At 43.6% G+C, this 18,931-nt stretch overlaps 1 protein-coding gene across 3 annotated transcripts in view; it reads right to left on the minus strand.

Annotated features, from left to right (window-relative positions):
- Nucleotides 1-18,931, minus strand: part of LOC106607494 (insulin-like growth factor 2 mRNA-binding protein 1) — a 57,381-nt gene that overhangs the window by 6,085 nt on the left and 32,365 nt on the right. Inside the window, exons 3-14 of one of the 3 annotated variants that reach the window (XM_014204493.3) lie at nt 8,535-8,583; nt 7,350-7,401; nt 6,544-6,598; nt 3,468-3,755; nt 2,836-2,970; nt 2,503-2,625; nt 1,940-2,075; nt 1,604-1,720; nt 1,263-1,379; nt 804-878; nt 364-495; nt 30-143 (exon numbers count right to left, since the gene is read on the minus strand). In XM_014204493.3, the coding sequence (XP_014059968.1) occupies nt 30-143; nt 364-495; nt 804-878; nt 1,263-1,379; nt 1,604-1,720; nt 1,940-2,075; nt 2,503-2,625; nt 2,836-2,970; nt 3,468-3,755; nt 6,544-6,598; nt 7,350-7,401; nt 8,535-8,583 (1,393 nt within the window). Of the gene's footprint in view, nt 1-29; nt 144-363; nt 496-803; nt 879-1,262; nt 1,380-1,603; nt 1,721-1,939; nt 2,076-2,502; nt 2,626-2,835; nt 2,971-3,467; nt 3,756-6,543; nt 6,608-7,349; nt 7,402-8,534; nt 8,584-18,931 lie in introns of all 3 variants that reach the window. The other 2 variants (XM_014204492.3, XM_014204491.3) reach the window with 2 other exon arrangements.

Consider the following 18,931-nt stretch of genomic DNA (forward strand, 5'->3'; position numbering starts at 1 on the left):
AAAGAGAGTGAGGACTAGGAGATCCTCACCTGGCTTGCGTAGAAGTGGCCGATGATCTTGACAATAACCTGGTCATTCTCGTCTGGGGTCTGTTCGCGAGGGACCACTACCTCAGCTGCAGTGAGGTTCTGAAGCTCATTCACCTGAGGAATAAGAATGTTTTGTTAGTGATTTGCACTTAGTTAAAACTAACATGACTGTTTATAGTGAGTAGTGGTCCTATGCTCAGTTATTCTAGCTCAGGAGAGGATAGCCACAAGGAAATATAGGAACAGAATTGATTGTAATAAAGGGTACAAGCTATGCCAAAAACAGAACGGGATGCAACCTGAAAAGGACCAAGAGAAGACCCTCTACACTCACCGTCTTTCCGCCTTTTCCGATGACTCGGCCGGCAGCGGCAGCGGCTACCTTGATGTGTGTCTCCAGCTTCACTTCCTCCTTTAGCCCAAAGAAGTTTTCCTCCTTCAGTTTGCCATAAATCCTGCCCTGAGCCTGAGGTGGCGACAAAGAGTCAAACGTCAGTTTGACATCGAAAAGTAACTACACCTATGGCTTGACATGTGACTTCAACAGGGATTTGAAGGAAAAAAAGAGAGTATGAAGGAGAGGAAGAGTGTAAGGCTAAAAGTAGGATAATACAGGTTGGAGGAAGAGAAGGCAGGACAGGCAAGCAGAGACCACACACAAAGAAAGATGCAAACACCAAGAAGAGGGCTCCCAGTTCTGGACACTGATATGAACACTATGACAAACAGGGGCTGAAAAATAAATTGTCTGATCATGCTCCCATTCTACTGTACCTTGAACTGGGCCTCAGGTGGGCCAGTTACAATGACCATTCGCATCTTGGAGTCAGGAGCCTCAGCTGGGGCAATCTGGAGAGGAAAAGATATGAAGGTCAACTTAAACCACATAGATAGAGGTCTTTGGCACATGGGGATGTGCGAAACTTACTTCACATGGCACCGACCGGCAAGACGCTTAAGGAGGGCGGTCACGTGTGCTAGCAAAGCAGAGGTCCCTAGTTTTAGGCAGGTATGGGCCGAATCAGAAGGAAGTGGTACTCGCTAAGCAAGCAGTGTGACGTCCTTTACATGATATGTACAAGTATAGGTGTCTCAAAAAGTCATCGTTTTTTTCTAATCAGTTTCAGAGCGGTGATGAAATGCACTATTTACATCAGCTTAATGCATTATCTTTCCTCATTGACCAATTTCCTTGTGTGAGTGAATGTCTGTGTATACTAGTAAATCTCTCACCTTGATTGATGCTCCAGCGAAGCGGCTCAGCTGTTTTATATGCTGTCCCTTCTTGCCAATAATAGCTCCTACCGCCTGGGCAGGGATGTACACATGGACTGTCTCCTGCTCAGGGGCCTGTAGGGTGATATGAAACAGTTACAACTATATCACTACTTGACCACAGCCCAACCAATATCTGACCCGCTGATCTAGAGGTTATTACCACACCACAACCCAACCCTGAGGCAGACAGAGGTAATGTTTGTGAAAGCTAGCATCAGCGTTTGCAAACACAGCCAACTAAACTAAAGCTCAATGACTGGAACACAACTAGCTTAGATAAAAGCCTGTGCACTTACCCCAAAAGAGCCGTAGGGGGATGCAGAGTTGCCTGATGGGGGAGGGGGCATTGAACCGGAAGGGGGGAAAAGTCCAAGCGCTCCAAGGTTCAGTCCGGGAATCAGATGAGTCTGTTGCTGGAGACAAGAAGCAGGTAAGTGCCGAAGGAACTGATCTGAGAATGCATGATAGTTTGAGTGCATGTGACAATGACTGCATGTGCGTTTCTCGCTACGAAAGTCAACAAATACAGGTGGAAACCTAAAGTGCCAAGGGGCAGGGGAAATATCTATGTGAGAAACCATTGTGTTTTGAAGAGAATTGGAGGCCAGTAACTTTATTGAGCATTGACTCACATTCATGGCGGCCATGTCATTGTCATAGGCCTCACGCACTTTCTTCATGATCTCTGTCTCGGCCAGACAACAGGCCTCGATGGGTCCCTTCACTGTGATGGTCCTCTCTGGGTTGTACACAGTCAGGTCCTGGAGTCTTCAAACAGGAGCGGAGGGAAGGAAGAGACAGGGTGGGAGAGGTGAAAGAGGAGAAGAGGAAAGAGGGAGAGGTCAAGTGGAAAAGGAGAAAGATAAGAAACAGGAAGAGCAGGGAGAATGAGAAATAAGATGAAAGAAGAAGCAGAAAGGTGATGGGGAGAGGAGCAGAGGGAGGAAAATAACGAGGAACGTTGTTAATCAACCATAGTTGATCATTGGAGACTACAATAATGAAGAAACAACTCAGTACATTTGATCAGTCTCAGTCATTGGATATAGTCATATGTTTCCATCACATGGTGCATGATCTTTCCGAATGGACCATGGCAGCTCTACATAAACATATCCAGGGACCCGTGTGTTTCATGATGTGTGTTGATGTGTTTGTGTGTGTGTGTGTATGTTTTTAGATGTGTGTGACTAACGGGGAGATTGTGATCTTGGTGTCGGTGTCCTGCTCCACTTTCTTCAGGTTGCGCCCCTCCTTGCCGATCAGTCGGCCTACAAAGTTATTGTGAGACAGGATCTTCAGGGGTACTTCTTCGGCACTTGAGAGGATGAGGAGAACACAGTATGAGATTAAACGCAGAAGAAAATCAAATATACCGTTTCCTAACTGCATGCATAAACGTTCACCCCTAGCACAATTGGAGATACCATTTTGTTTTTATGGGAAAGGTTACGAAATAGCTGGAGGGTCACTTTAAAGTTTTCACACTGTGCAGGTTTGACAGCTGCTTCATGGACACTGCACTCACGTCTTTGTGTCCTTAGCCTCCTGTTGCATGATGTCCAGGATCATACGGCAGGCAGAGGAGCAGCCCTCAGGGGTGGAGTGGATGCTGATTGGCTTCTCAGCTGCGCCGGCATTCTCTTTGCGATGGACGTCGATTCTAGCAGCAGGGACAGAAAACGTAGGAAAGTCCGTTTGGCCATACAGTATTGTGTTCACAAATCGGTGAGCAGGGTGAAGACAGCAATTTCCACCACTTTTGGTTTGTTTAAATTCAATCGAAAGCCCTTTGGGTTGTGCAATGCTCCCAGTACATTTTCATAATCACTTTCAAAGCCTTAACAAAGATGGGATTGGTCCCGTGTGGCTCAGTTGGTAGAGCATGGTGTTTGCAATGCCAGGGTTGTGGGTTCGATTCCCACGGAGGACCAGTACGGAAAAAAATGTATTAAATGTATGCATTCACTACTGTAAGTCTCTCTGGATAAGAGTGTCTGCTAAATGACTAAAATGTAAAATGTAATGTAAAGCTTCATAACAGTAATGGCTTTGCTCTGTCTATTCTAGCAACAAGTCACCGGTATGGCCTGACTTGCACTCACTTGATCTGGTACTCATCTGTTACTACTATATTGGTCAACTCATATTGGTACTTACTTGCTCTGGGTTTGTTTGGTGATGTTGCGGATGGTGGCACCCTCCTTGCCGATGATGGCCCCCACGTATTGGGTGGGCACCAGGAGTCGGAGGGGGATGTCAGCGTGCTGGTGTTTTGAGGGCATGCCTGAGCCCGGGGAACCGCCACGGGTTCCTCGGGGCCCGTAACTGGGGCGACGACTATTGTCTGGGCCGTGTTGGGAGTCGACATCAGACGTCTCATCTGGGATGTAGGAGACACGCAAGGAATTGTTCTCAAACTCGTAGCCGTTCAGCTTCTGGATTGCCCTGGGAGAAACAGGTAGATGTTAGATTTCACATTTAATTATACATCGAGAATATCAGCAAAACTAGAAATTGTCATTTTTATGGATGACGAAAGAGAAAGAAAGAATTCCCGTGGTTTGTGTCTTTCACCCATGAGGTTTTCTGAATACCTTTCTATAATGATGATCTGTTTTTACTCCCCCAAAAATTTGAACCTGGACCTAAAAGCCAAATGTCTCAAAACAATGCTTTTCTTAAGTGAAACCTCCTACTACGGCCAAATTCATCGCCTGCACGTGAGTAGTTCATCTTTAATATCTTTGATAATTGTTCACGTTGCAGGGCAGCGCAATCCTCAACTGCAGTCCTACTATCATACCACTAGAGGTCAAGCGAGTGATATATACACTATATATACAAAAGTATGTGGACATCCCTTCAAATGAGTCGATTTCAGACACACCCGTTGCTGACAGGTGCATAAAATCAAGCATACAGCCATGCAATCGCCATAGACAAACATTACCTGTAGAATGGCATTCCTGAAGAGCTCAGTGACTTTTAACTTGATACCGTCATAGGATGCCACGTTTCTAACAAGTCAGTTCATCAAATTTCTGCCCCGCTAGAGCTGCACCGGTCAACTGTAATTTTGTATTTTTTTATTTAACCATTATTTTACCAGGTAAGTTGACTGAGAATACGTATTCATTTACAGCAACGGCCTGGGGTATAGTTACAGGGGAGAGGAGGGGGGATGAATGAGCCAATTGTAAGCTGGGGATGATTAGGTGACCATCATAGTATGAGAGCCAGATTGGGAATATAGCCAGGACACCAGGGTTAACACCCCTACTCTTATGATAAGTGCCATGTGTTTGGCGGATGCCAGGAGAGCACTACCTGCCCCAATGCATAGTGCCAACTGTAAAGTTTGGTGGAGGAGGAACATCTGGGGATTATTTTCATAGGCCCCTTAGTTCCAGTGAAGGGAAATCTTAACGCTACAGCATTCAATCACGTTCTAGAAGATTCTGTACTTCCAACTTTGTGTCAACAGTTTGGAGAAGGCCCTTTCCGGTTTCAGCATGACAATGCCCCCGTGCATAAAGCGAGGTCCATACAGAAATGGTTTGTCGAGATCAGTGTGTAAGAACTTGACTGGCCTGCACAGAGCCTTGACCTCAGCCCCATCGAACACCTTTGGAATGAAATGGAACACCGACTGCAAGCCAGGTATAATCGCCAAACATCAGTGCCCGACCCCACTAATACTTTTTGTGGCTGAATGGAACCAAGTCCCCGAAGCAATATTCCAACATCTAGTGGAAAGCCTTCCCAGAAGGACGGAGGCTGTTATAGAAGCAAAGAGGGGACCAACTCCATATTAATGCCCGTGATTTTGGAATTAGATTTTCGATGAGCAGGTGTCCACATACCTTTGGTCATGTAGTGTATCATGCATCAACATGTGGAGTTTGACAAAGATTCAAACAGCTAGGATCTCTTATCAAGTATTAAAGTGTTCAAATATTGAGAAAAATTAGGACATACACTACCGTTCAAAAGTTTGGGGTCACTTACAAATGTACTTGTTTTTTACAGAAAAGCAAATGTTTTGTCCATTAAAATAACATCAAATTGATCAGAAATACAGTGTAGACATTGTTAATGTTGTAAATGACTATTGTAGCTGGAAACTGCAGATTTTTTTATGGAATATCTACATAGGCGTACAGAGGCCCATTATCAGCAGCCATCACTCCTGTGTTCCAAATGCACGTTGTGTTAGCTAATCCAAGTGAATCATTTTAAAAGGCTAATTGATCATTAGAAAACCCTTTTGCAATTATGTTAGCACAGCTGAATATTGTTGTTCTGATTAAAGAAGCAATAAAACTGGCCTTCTTTAGACTAGTTGAGTATCTGGAGCATCAGCATTTGTTGGTTCGATTACAGGCTCAAAATGGCCAGAAACAATGAACTTTCTTCTGAAACTCGTCAGTCTATGCTTGTTCTGAGAAATGAAGGCTATCCCATGTGAGAAATTGCCGGGAAACTGAAGATCTCGTACAACGCTGTGTACAACTACCTTCACAGAACAGTGCAATCTGTCTCTAACCAGAATAGAAAGAGGAGTGCGAGGCCCCGGTGCACAACTGAGAAAGAGGACAAGTACATTCGAGTGTCTACCCTATTGCTTCTTTAATCAGAACAACAATTTTCAGCTGTGTTAACATAATTGCAAAAGGGGTTTCTAATGATCAATTAGCCTTTTAAAATGATGCACTTGGATTAGCTAACACAATGTGCCATTGGAACACAGGAGCGATGGTTGCTGATAATGGGCCTCTGTATGCCTATGTAGATATTCCATAAAACATCAGCCGTTTCCAGCTACAATAGTCATTTATAACATTAACAAAGTCTACACTGTATTTCTGATCAATTTGATGTTGTTTGAATGTACAAAAAAATTGCTTTTCTTTCAAAAACAAGGAAAATTCTAAGTGACCCCAAACTTTTGAACGGTAGTGTAATTTAGCTCTATATGCTTCATTCATATGGTCCTCCGTAGCTCAGTTGGCAGAGCATGGTGCTTGCAATGCCAGGATAGTGGGTTTGATTCCTGGGACCACGCCTTTGTAAAATGTATGCACTCGTAAGTCCCTCTGGGTAAATGTGTCTGCTAAATGGCATACATTATATGGACACAAAAACATCCAGATAAGCAACGTGTGAAAGGATATGGAGTGGGTACATTTGGAAGTAGAGATATAGAAAAGATCATGCACTATGGGAGACTTACTGTCTGGCATGTTCCCGAGTTCCATATGTGACGTTGACCACCGCAGTCTCACTGTCTGTGTTCACTAAGAAAAGGAGCCAGAGTGAGAGGAGAGAGAGAGAGAGAGAGAGGAGAGGAGAGAGAGAGGAGGGGAGATTGCATAAGTCAGAGGCTATAAACCCACCTCCTTGTCAGACCCATTTCCTGAACAGTTGAGCACTGAGAGTTAATGATATTGATTGACCTATGACAGAGCATGGGATATCCCATTGATCAAATCTGATTCGCTGACAGAGATGGACTGAGAAGCAGCGATTTACCACTGACATAAAGACTTCACTCTTGCAGGGTTTCCTGTAGACTGGTATACTCAAGCTATTTCTTAATGAGCTGTATTCACAAAGGGAGGTGCTTGGACTACAGAAGGACTCTCAGAACTCTGATCATGCCCCTTATTCATAAAGCGCCTCAGAGTAGGAGTGCTGACCTGAAATCAGTTTTGCCTCTTAATGATTAAGATTACCTGGACAGGTAGGACCTGATCCTAGATCAGCACTCCTGTTTTGAGACACTTTCTGAATATGCTTTTGTTTTGTAGCTCAGATGGATAGGGAAAGCAGATCCGGTCAGGTCTCAGGGATATAAAACAGCGAGTGATATTTTTGTAGTGCAAAAGCATTGTGCAAAGTGCAAAAAATACTGTGAATCTCATTATAATCTTGCCCAGTGAGTGTGTAAAGGAAGCCTTATCATTGGATTTGTAGATGAGATGTTCAGAGCAAAGTCTGACTGGTTATGAATAGAACAGAATAACTTCAGTATCTTACCTTGTTCGCAGTTCTCAACGGTTCCATATTGGGCCAGCAGACCATCCAGCACCTAGGGAGGGGAGAACACAATTTCATTATAGTTGTGTTTCAACATTTCCACCTAAACTGAGTTTCTCCAATGTTCTCCTATTTGTCTCACTTCCTACATCAGTGTAAAGCAGTTCCAGTCCTCAAGGGCCAAAGTGTCTGCATCATTTCAACCTCCCACTTAATTGATTAGTGCTACTGACTGGAGAGAGATGCTTCCCTGGTCTAAATCAGACACTGATGTCCTGTGTAGTTCAGTTGGTAGAGCATGGTGCTTGCAATGCCAGGATAGTGGGTTTGATTCCCGGGACCACCCATACGTATAATTTATGCACTGTATGTCGCATGGATAAATGGCATATCTGGCCATCCAGAAGCTTGGTTTGACTGCTCTGATGTAATGCGTTAGAATTGTGTCTTCAACATAGTTTCTTACTCTGACATTGGGCCTTTAAAAAAAAAAAAAATACTCCTTCTGGCTCATGTTCAGGGCTATAACATGGGTGGAGAAACGTTACCCTCGTGTGGCCAGCTAGGGAAGGACATACTGCGTTGCACGCAAGCACTGGCAGGATGGAGTGGAGAGCGAGAGAGCCCCACCTTTGCAGAGACATGTGGCCCGTCTTCGTCCAGCGGTAGCGTGCGCCGCTCGACACACACAATTTATTTTTAAACCTTTATTTAACTAGGCAAGTCAGTTAAGAACAAATTCTTATTTACAATGACGGCCTAGGAACAGCGGGTTAACTGACTCGTTCAGGGGCAGAACAACAGATTTTTACCTTGTCAGCTCGGGGATTTGATCTAGCAACCTTTTGGTTACTAGCCCAATGCTCTAACCCCTAGGCTACCTGCCGCCCCAAAAATAAAGCCCCCCCACAATAAAGACACAAATACACATACGAACACACGCAATCATGTCCGCAGCCGTAGTCAATCTAAATGCCTTGTACCCCCCTAACTCACTCACATCTCAGATGGCTACACAGAACATCCTGTTCTGAACAGATTTTTCCTGATGACTTACCTATGTTGTAGCAGGGACTAACCTATGCTTTTCCATATAAAAGTAACACTGATTGAGAGACACTGACAGTCCCATTGATACATTTTGATACGGTGAAAGTATGATCTGGTCAAACCAGGGGCACTCACCTCCCACTGCAGGTGCGGAGGAATGTTTCTGATCTGGAGTTTCCTGGTCCTAAGAGAGAGAGTAAAAGAGAGAAAGAGAGAGAGAAATACCATTTGAAAATATTCAACTCAAACATGGACGTAAAACATTTACATACTTCATGCAGTCAAATGGATTTGGTCAAGCTATTGCCTGGAATGTGGTTATAATCCTGAATGCTGATTGGTTAAAACTGCATCCCAGCCAACTCTATTCCACAAGGCTAAATCTATGACGTTAAAATGTCTATTTACTCTGTTCCATCTGACTGCGCAATCCACTGTCTCATCTCCCCAGCCAGGCAATTTATAAACTTGATCTCCACTATAAAAAGCATCTAGACATTATCTCACATTTCTTTTAGACTAACATTTAGTTTTCAACAGCAGACAAGACAGACAAGCAGACAGCGTTTCTCAGCCAGTCGAAATCATGAAACAGCTGGCATAATTTTGATGGATATAAACAACTGTCAATTGAAAAAAGGTCAAATGAAGTGCAGCTGGTTTGCAGTCTTTTCAGTTTGAAGTGATTGTGTTAGCTATGTTGTTGGCTAGCTCCGCTGAACAACAGTGTCCTGACGAGTGAACACGTTTTTTTTATGCCAGGCGAAATTGTGCCTCATTTGCACATTGTTATGGATGTATCCAAATAACTGTCACTAGAAAACAGCTTACACAAATGCAAATGCAGTTACTTTGCTGTTATTCTGGCCGCACTTTTTAACGTGACTGTAAGTTAGCCGTAGTTGGCTAGCTAGCAAGCAGGGGATAAGAACGTTGCCAGCCAGTATGGCAATGGAACATTTAGAACGAACTAGCAACCGAACCTCCAGCCGACCAGCCGGCTTGGGTAGCAACACCTAGATTTGTGTCGGGACTATATCTTGTGGAAGGATGAAATAGTATGACTAAATTCATCAAAATAACGTTTTTAAGGAAAATATGTAAATCATTATTTGAATATGTTGGTAACCGGTTGTATAAAAGTGTGAATGCCCTCGAAGCCGGTGTTTGGGGGATATATTGGTAATAACAACACCCGTGCCAATATGTCCTCCAAAAAACCAGCTTCTCGGGCATTATCACTTAATTAACCATCCAATTCTGAAACGTTTTTTATTGTAAACCTACATGGAAATGTACCAAATATTTTTGGGTCAAACGTCATTCTTTATTTCATTGAATCAGCAGCATGATTGGGTTCTCTGGTTCGCGGTTTAGCACCTTAAAATACCAGTGTATCTCACAGTTTGCCTGCAGCGACTGTGAGAGGAAAGAGCATCGTTGTCACTACTCCATATATTTTATACTAGTTCACAAGTACAACTCCAAAACTTTGAGCCTCTCAACTGAGAAGTCTGTGACCATAAAAAAAATGATGAGCTCCATTGTACTGACCGCCAATACACCATTGAAAGGTATGACACGCTGTCAGAGACAGACAGACAGACAGACACACACACACACGGTTGGCAGTCTTGTGTTTCAGGTCTTAACATCCTGGTTCAGTACACATGAGCGACGCTGAAAGTGTGTGTGTGTGTGTCTCAGCTCATCAGCATCTGCCAGCTTGCATATCTCACTGCCTGTTGCTGGCCTGGACTCAGAGAGAGAGAGAGAGAGTGTGTGTTTGTGTGGGTTGGATGGTCTGAGGGGTGTGTAGGGAGAAAGAATGGGTATATTGAAACCGGACACTGACAACAGCTTTAGTACTCTGCCAGCTGCCCTGGAACGTTCCCAACACATGGGCACAGAGCGAGAAAGCGAGAGAAAGAGAAAGAGAGAGAAAGAAAGAGAGAGTGAGTAAAACTGTGAGGGAGTATAGTAGAGGGAGAGAGCGTGTGAGGTTGGCATTAAGCGAGAGAGAGTTGACTGCAGGGGAACGCATGCGAGAAAGGGACAGAGTGTGACAGAGCGCAAATAGGAGTGAGAGAGAAAGAACTGCAGCAGGGGGAGGACAATCTCCATAACAACAACATCAAGGTTCCCCAAAATACAAGAATAAACAAACAAGCTGAATAACTTGTATATTGAACCACACAGTACCAAAGTAGTACTTACAGATTTATTCAAAGATTTGGCCACAGAGAAGGCAAAGTGGAGGAGATCAGGGGAACATAGTGAAGAGAGAAAAGAGGACAGGGAGGGGTAGCAGGTAGGTAATAGTAGCCTATCAAATTTTCCTGATTTAACCCCTTAGAATCTCTGACTGGGAGTAGAATGACGTCGCCCTAGATGTACGGTCAGTTTTCGAATTTCCCACCAGATTTTAGAGGGTAAGCTGATGCTAGATCTGTGTGCCTAAGGGCAACTGAAACACAGAGCTGGCAATTGGTTGCCAGCGTCCTGATTGAAACTCTAGAGGGAGCTCTAATGATCTATGTGAGAGGTGAGGGTTTGTGTGTTGTGTGTGTGGAGGAGAGAACGGGCGCCAGGGGTCATAAGGGAGGGGCAGCTCACAGCTCTGCTGGTTTGTAAAGGGTTAATATGTGAGAATCCCCTTGTGACCTCTGAACCCTAGTTTCCACACCCAGGGGAGACACAACCCAATAAAAATTCCCTGCCTCGCCTCTTGGGCTCTGCACAACAAAACACATGGAAGGGCCAATCTAAGCTCATGGGCCTCAGGTAAATGACATTCTACACATATATTACCATAAAGCAACCCAATACAAACATGGCACATGTTGTTTTCAAGAGTAGAAACATTCCGAAAACTTCCAGGGCTTTTTGATGATGAGGCTAAGAGGTTCCTGTTTCCTGTGCAACACTGTTGGATGGTAGTTCAGCAATGTGTTGAATGTGCTGTAACAATTAAGGCACTAATGACTATTTAGCCACATAGAATGGTTCAGTTACTCGAAGGTCACCACAGTCTTGAAAACAAATGATTTTGTCCATTTTGGGGAAACTTGTGCAAGCCACCAAATGAATAGCCAACATCATGGCCGTGCTTCAGGCTTCACCACCCCACGGTAGGCTATTTGTGAGGGGAGCAAGTGAGGGGGATGGGTGGGCCTTTGAACTGGTACTTTTCCTCCTCGGCGAAAACCCTTCTTCATCCATCAAAGTCTCTGTCCCGCAAATCAATACATCAATAGACGTAACCATCCACCCAACCCCCACATCTACATAGCCCCCCACCCAACACTGAACTCACATTTGCCCCTTCAACCCCCCTTAACCATCGGCCCCACACCCACACCAACTGTGAAATGAAATGAACCTAGACAACACTGAACTCCAACTCCCGGGCATCTCATTGGCTGACGCCATGACGACAGGGGAGGGGAGGGGAAGATGGATGAGTGGTGAGGAGACAATATGGTTGCACCCATTCATCTGTTGTTGTTCTTCCCTTCGGGGGTGGTCTTCCCCCCACATGCTCCCAACCTCACATAACAAATACTCCAAAAAGAACAAACATTTAAAATTCTTTAAAAACGAATCTCAGCTAAAGCTTAATGAATGTTTATGTCTGTGCTACTGACTTTGCCCTTGAGGTAGCATCTAACGTACATAGCTTGTGTTGGTACCAACAGGACAATGGGAGAAAGAAGAGGGGCCTGGACGCTTAGAAGCCTCAAGCCTACAGCTTTGCGCTGGTGGGGTCAAAAGTAAAGGGCTTTAGACTGATCAGGAGACTCTATTGGGGGTGAGACCATAGCATTGTCTCATAGGAGGGGCATGGAGGAGTTAGTTTACCATGTGAAAGAATAGAATGGTCAGGGAATATAGGGTGGGGTGGGAGAAGCACAGCAGGCAGGAAAAGTAGAGAGGGAATAGTGAGAGAGAGAGAGAGAGAGAGAGAGAGAGAGAGAGAGAGAGAGAGAGAGAGAGAGAGCACACTCCATAAAGGACAGACATCCCAAACATGGTTGAAAATGAGGAAGAGGGAAAGTGTGAGGGTGCACGTTTGCGCAGACCTGTGAAGGATAACGAAGGTGTGTTTGCATGTAAGTGTGTACATGTGTACATGTTGTAAAGACACTGGTTGGTTATGTAAGGGAAAATTGACTTGAAAGAGGTTTCGAAAGGTCCTAACTGAATGGCTTGACTCTCTGTCCTCCATTATACTCATGTCCTCAATTTTGGTTTCCGTGTACCGCTCCTTTGAAGATCTCTCCTGCAACATTCCACTCAAGGATAGGCCTCCATGGCAGGGGTCCCCAATTACATTCAGCTGTTGGCTGATTTTTCAGCGGATGGTCAGGGGGCCGGAACATAGTTAGTAATAATTGTACACTGCAAATTGGCCCGCAAGAATCCTAAACAGATATAGTATTTTACAAAAGCAGAATCATTTCAAGCCTTGATGACTTTGGGATACGATCACATATCCCTCTATTTATGCATGGGAATATTTGGGAACAGATTTCCAAAATTATAATCACTTTAAGCTCACTACTGTAAGTCGTTCTGGATAAGAGCGTGTCCTAAATTACTAAAATGTAAATGTACATACAATATAATTTCCTGAAATGTTATGTCCAATAACGAAAATTACATAATATATAATAATAATATATATATATATATATATATATACTACCTGTCAAAAGTTTTAGAATACCGACTCATCTCAAGGGTTTTTCTTTATTTTCAGTATTTTCTACATTGTAGAATAATAGTGAAGACATCAAAACTATGAAATAACACATATGGAATCATGTAGTAACCAAAAAAGGGTTAAACAAATCAACATGTATTTTATATTTGAGATTCTTCAAAGTAGCCACCCTTTGCCTTGATGACAGCTTTGCACACTCTTGGCATTCTCTCAACCAGCTTCACCTGGAATGCTTTTCCAACAGTCTTGAAGGAGTTCCCACATATGCTGAGCACTTGTTGGCTGCTTTTCCTTCACTCCCTGGTCCAACTCATCCCAAACCATCTCAATTGGGTTGAGGTCGGGGGATTGTGGAGGCCAGGTCATCTGATGCAGCATTCCATCACGCTCCTTCTTGGTAAAATAGCCCTTACATAGCCTGAAGGTGTGTTGGGTCATTGTCCTGTTGAAAAATAAATGATAGTCCCACTAAGCCCAAACCAGATGGGATGGCGTATCGCTGCAGAATGCTGTGGTAGCCATGCTGGTTAAGTGTGCCTTGAATTCTAAATAAATCACAGACAGTGTCACCAACAAAGCACCACCACACCATAACACCTCCACACTTTACGGTGGGAAATACACATGCGGAGATCAACTGTTCACCTACACTGCGTCTCACAAATACACGGCGGTTGGAACAAAAAATCTCCGATTTGGACTCCAGACCAAAGGACAAATTTCCACCGGTCTAATGTCCATTGCTCGTGTTTCTTGGCACAAGCAAGTCTCTTCTTATTATTGGTGTCCTTTAGTGGTGGTTTCTTTGCAGCAATTCGACCATGAAGGCCTGATTCACGCAGCCTCCTCTGAACAGTTGATGTTGAGATGTGTCTGTTACTTGAACGCTGTGAAGCATTTATTTGGGCTGCAATCTGAGGTGCAGTTAACTGTCATTTTTCTTTGCTTATTTGAGCTGTTCTTGCCATAATATGGACTTGGTCTTTTACCAAATAGGGCTATCTTCTATATACCCCTTTAACTTCATACTGAACCACAAATGTATAAAAAAAAGCAATTTCCATGCCAAAATCAGGCTCAATTGCATCACACACACACCCTCAGGTAATTTTACATGGGGGTAAGATGTACACAACCACACACACGCATACACAGAGGAGGTGCGATTTTCACAGTGAGCTGTTACACAGGCATGCATGTCGCCCTGGGTGGCTCGCCTCCCCTTCCCATCAGGATGTCTGTTTAGCATTGGAAAGGTCCCTAGAGCGCCCCCACCGGTGGCTCACCGATGCATGATGGGCCAGTCTCAGCAGGGCTGGAGGACTCGGGTGTCCTCCCGGTGGAAGGAAAAACAATGAGGAGCATTCCATAGCCCATAATCATAAACACACACCCAGACGCCCACACATAACACACCAAGGCACACACCTTCCAAGCAGATTAAAAACAAACACACCCACTCCTCCGCACATGTGCACATTTGAACATAGATCAGAATGAGTATTGTAAAAAAAAAAAAAAAATGTAAGGACAAATAAACACAGCCACATAGGCATTTAGGCACCACACATTCACGTTTGAACACACAAACACACACTGTGTTCTGAAAACACCAACACACCCACACCACACGCATCAAGTGCATACAGACTTTGTAGATGCCCCTTGACTTACAAAATACAGTCAAAAACAAACAAAGGCACACCATAAATGTAGGTCTGAACACACTAGCGAAAATAAAAGGGCACATAGATAAAATACTCATGATCATACTAACATACTGTAAACGCCTACCAACACAAATACACACATACAAACTGTGATTATGTGAATCACTTTTAAACTTAAGTCAGTGGGTGGTTGGCCTAAGTAACCCTTACTGTCCTTTTCATTTGAGAGTATAACTACAACAGACCATGGAGTTTTGAAAATGGAGGCCAAAATTAGTTTTAGGGAAGATGGCGTAGCCGTAGAATAGTGACAATTACACAACAGCATTACATATACAGTCTACTACACAAAGGGGCCCACGACAACTCAACCCACTCAGCAGAATGAAAGAAGTACACACACACGCTAACACACACACACACACACACACACACACACACACACACACACACACACACACACACACACACACACACACACACACACACACACACACACACACACACACACACACACACATGCACCAGGGTAGTTGCAGACTTCCAAATCCCACCAAATGAACTATGAGGGGCCCATTGCAAGGTGAAAGGTCAAGCAGGAAATGGAGAACACAGGAAGTCTCAGTCATGTAGCATCACTTTGCCTTTGCTTTTTATCCAGAGCTACTTCCTGTCTAATTTCACCTTGTCGGTGGCTTGGCCAATCAGCAACCAAGCTCAGAGGATGATGGGGGAGTGGGGAATGAAATGCAGAGAGAGAGAGATAGAGAGAGAATAAAAAACAATAGGCTTCAAAGACAGCAGCGTGCATTCTCTCTCTCTCCCTCTCTCTCTCGCCGTGCACTGCGCCCCTCCCCCACATGCACACACCCCCACTCAAAGCTAACTTCCTCTCAATGCATGTGGAGAGCAGAGGACAGGGGCGAGAGATGGAGGAAGGGAAAGGGGTGGGGCCTTCAAAAAAGTGCCTCTTAAAAATAAAAAATAAAACAGGCTACTGATTAACGGCTCCTATGTACACTCTTTTTGGTTCCAGGCAGAACTCTTTTGGGTTCAATGTAGAACTCTCTGGGGAAAGGGTTCTACCTGGAACCAAAAGGGTTCTCCTATCGGGACAGCCGACGAACCCTTTCGGTTCTAGATAGGACCTTTTTTTCTAAGAGTGTATAGAGCAGTTGGGTAACGAGATTAAGCAGCGAACTGCCAAAGCCGTGATATATGTTGGCACTGTACTACCGCTACAAAGCCTTTCAGTCAAAATGCTCACGTCTTCTCCCTACAGCTGTGATGGACCTTATGCGTGTAGACAACATAACGCATAGATTCTATCCGTTTTTTTTTACAACCAGATGCTTATTTCACTGCAACTATCAGGTGAATTTGACAATAAAACATTATTATGATTATTAACATTTTTTTTTAAAGTATTATGAGTTCATGTTTTGATTTCACATAAAAAAGACCAGTCTGGCAACATTGACATTGAGAAATTATTTCACACAGAATTATTAGGGCTATACCCATAACCGGTGTGTTCGAACAGTGTATTCCACAAACGGTGCATTCAGAATGCCTGCCGTTTCAATATACGCATCAAACGTTCAATTCAATTCTGTGTTTGTTTTGAGCGATCATTCGACATTTCAGCTGAGCTGAATACACTTCACATCCCTACTAGCCATTCTCTGCTGCTTACGCCCTTCAATAGAGGTAGCAGTTTTTCACAGGGATGGAATAGAACTCTAGCCTGAATTTCAACCCTAAAAGAAACCAAATCCACTCTCACCATACAAAGCTCAAAGGCTCCAGATAATAACTATTAAAACAAGGCCATACAATAGCAAAGGATGTAGCCTAGCAGCACCAAAGCTTGTGCTCAGAGAGAACGATAGCGCTAATTGTGAATTGCAATCACTTAATTGAAAAGCTAAGCTAATTCCCATAATTGACCTCAGTAATGTTAGGTTGTCATACAACATACACCCTAAAGCCCCACACTCATCCTTCAATTGTCCCAAATTACATCAATTTGGTTGGTAGACACAGTTGTTGCACCTTCATTATGATCTTTTTACACAAAAATACCACAACTTGTTAATAGTAATGGAATAGTAAGACAGATGCAGATATTGCTTATTACACAATCATACCTTGTGATTTGGTAGTATTGATAGTGATACAAACAAATATCTATTTTTAAAAATACTTCAAATCATTCATCTCTTATTTCAGCAAAATTAACAAAGTTCAACATGTTAAATGAATGTTTTTGTTTTCATGCTGTTTCTCCAAAGTGTGGTAATTGATTTAGCAAGCCTCAGGAGAGCACTACAGATGTCGGATCTTAATTTGATCACCATGTTGCAGGAGAACCTTCCTGCAATGCAGGACCTTTTAAACTTTGAGTGCATTTGAGGTTTAAGTCTCCAGAAGTTTGTAATTTCCACTTTGAAATGTCAGACTTGAAAATGCATCAACCCCTACATAAATGGCCATTAATTATAATCCACATAATAATTCACGTATCCTGTTGCTGCAGGATTATTTTCCCGCTGTTGCAAACTGGCTCAAATTAAGATCCTGTATACACTATACTGTACTGTGTGGGTCAACAGCCTATCCATCCTGGGAATGGTGGTCAAGAAAGTTGATTGTGTGTGTTTTGTGTGCTGTGTGCTGTGTGTTGTGTGTTGTGTGCTGTTTTTATGGGGTGGGCTGGGAATCTGCAGGATAGCAGGCCAATGGTTAAGTTCTAAGCTGATTATGCCGAATGAGAGAGAGAGAGAGAAAGAGAGGGAGATTACGAGCGGACTACAGAAGTAAATGAAAACCACTACACAAAGCCTAGTTAAGAAATTGGATCAGTGTCCACCTTGCTGTTGGTGAAGATGGGAATAGGAGAGCGACACCACAAAAACAACCACCTTTACACACTCACAAACACACACACACAAATACACATAGACACATACACATACACATACACATACACACAGACACACACACAAATCAAAATGTATTGGTCACGTACACAGATTTGCAGATGGTATCACAGGTGCAGCGAAATGCTTGAATTTCTAGCTCGAACAGTGCAGTAATACCTAGATATATAAAACAATTATACACACAAATAAATTATATAGGATGAGCCATGACTAGAATACAGTATATACATATGAAGTGGCTAAAACAGTATGCAAACGTTATTAAAGTGTACAGTGTTCAATGACTCTATGTACATAGGGCAGCAATCTCTAAGGTGCAGGGTAGAGTACTGGGTGGTTGCCAGCTAGAATAGTGACTAAGGTTCAGGGCAGGGTACTGGGTGGAGGCCGGCTAGTAGTGGCTGTTTAACAGTACGATGTCCTGGAGATAGAAGCTGCTTCTCAGTCTCTCGGTCCCAGATTTGATGCAGCTGTACTGTCTCCGCCTTCTAGATGGTAGCGGGTGGCAGTTGTGGATGGTGCAATTGCCGTACCAGGCAATGATACAGCCAGACAGGATGCTCACAATGGTGCATCTGTAGAAGTTAGTGAGGGTCTTAGGGGCCAAGCTAAATATTTTCCACCTCCTGAGGTTGAAGAGGCGCTGATCCGTGTTTACGGACATATTCAATCTCTCCATATCCCAGTCTGTTGTTGGATACAATTTGCATATCTACCCAACAGATCCATGGATGTCGCAATCACCATTGCACTGCACACACTGCTCTATCCCAAACCGAGTGTTTACGGACATATTCAATCTCTCCATATCCCAGTCTGTTGTTGGCTCGAGTGTTTACGGACATATTTTTGATATTTGGCTAGTTTGTATTTTGTTAATCATGAAACAAACCCCACCTGCCTTTCTTTTTCCCATAGAGTTTTTTCTTCTTGTCCGTGAGATGGACGGAGAACCCCACTGGTTGAATGGACAGTGACAATATTTTCCGGAGAGAGCCATGAATCCATAAAACAGAGTATGTTACAGTTCCTGATGTATCTCTGGAAGGAGATCCTTGTCCTGAGCTCGTCTACTTTATTGTCCAAGGACTGAACGTTAGCAAGTAATATACTCAGAAGTGGTGGATGGTATGCAAACAAAGGATCCAGGTCAGGGGGGGTCACATTTCTGCTAGAATTGCTGGTGAGTGA

The sequence above is a fragment of the Salmo salar genome, chromosome 06, assembly GCF_965601325.2.
Source record: "Salmo salar chromosome 06, fSalSal1, whole genome shotgun sequence".
Taxonomy (NCBI): Eukaryota; Metazoa; Chordata; class Actinopteri; order Salmoniformes; family Salmonidae; genus Salmo; species Salmo salar.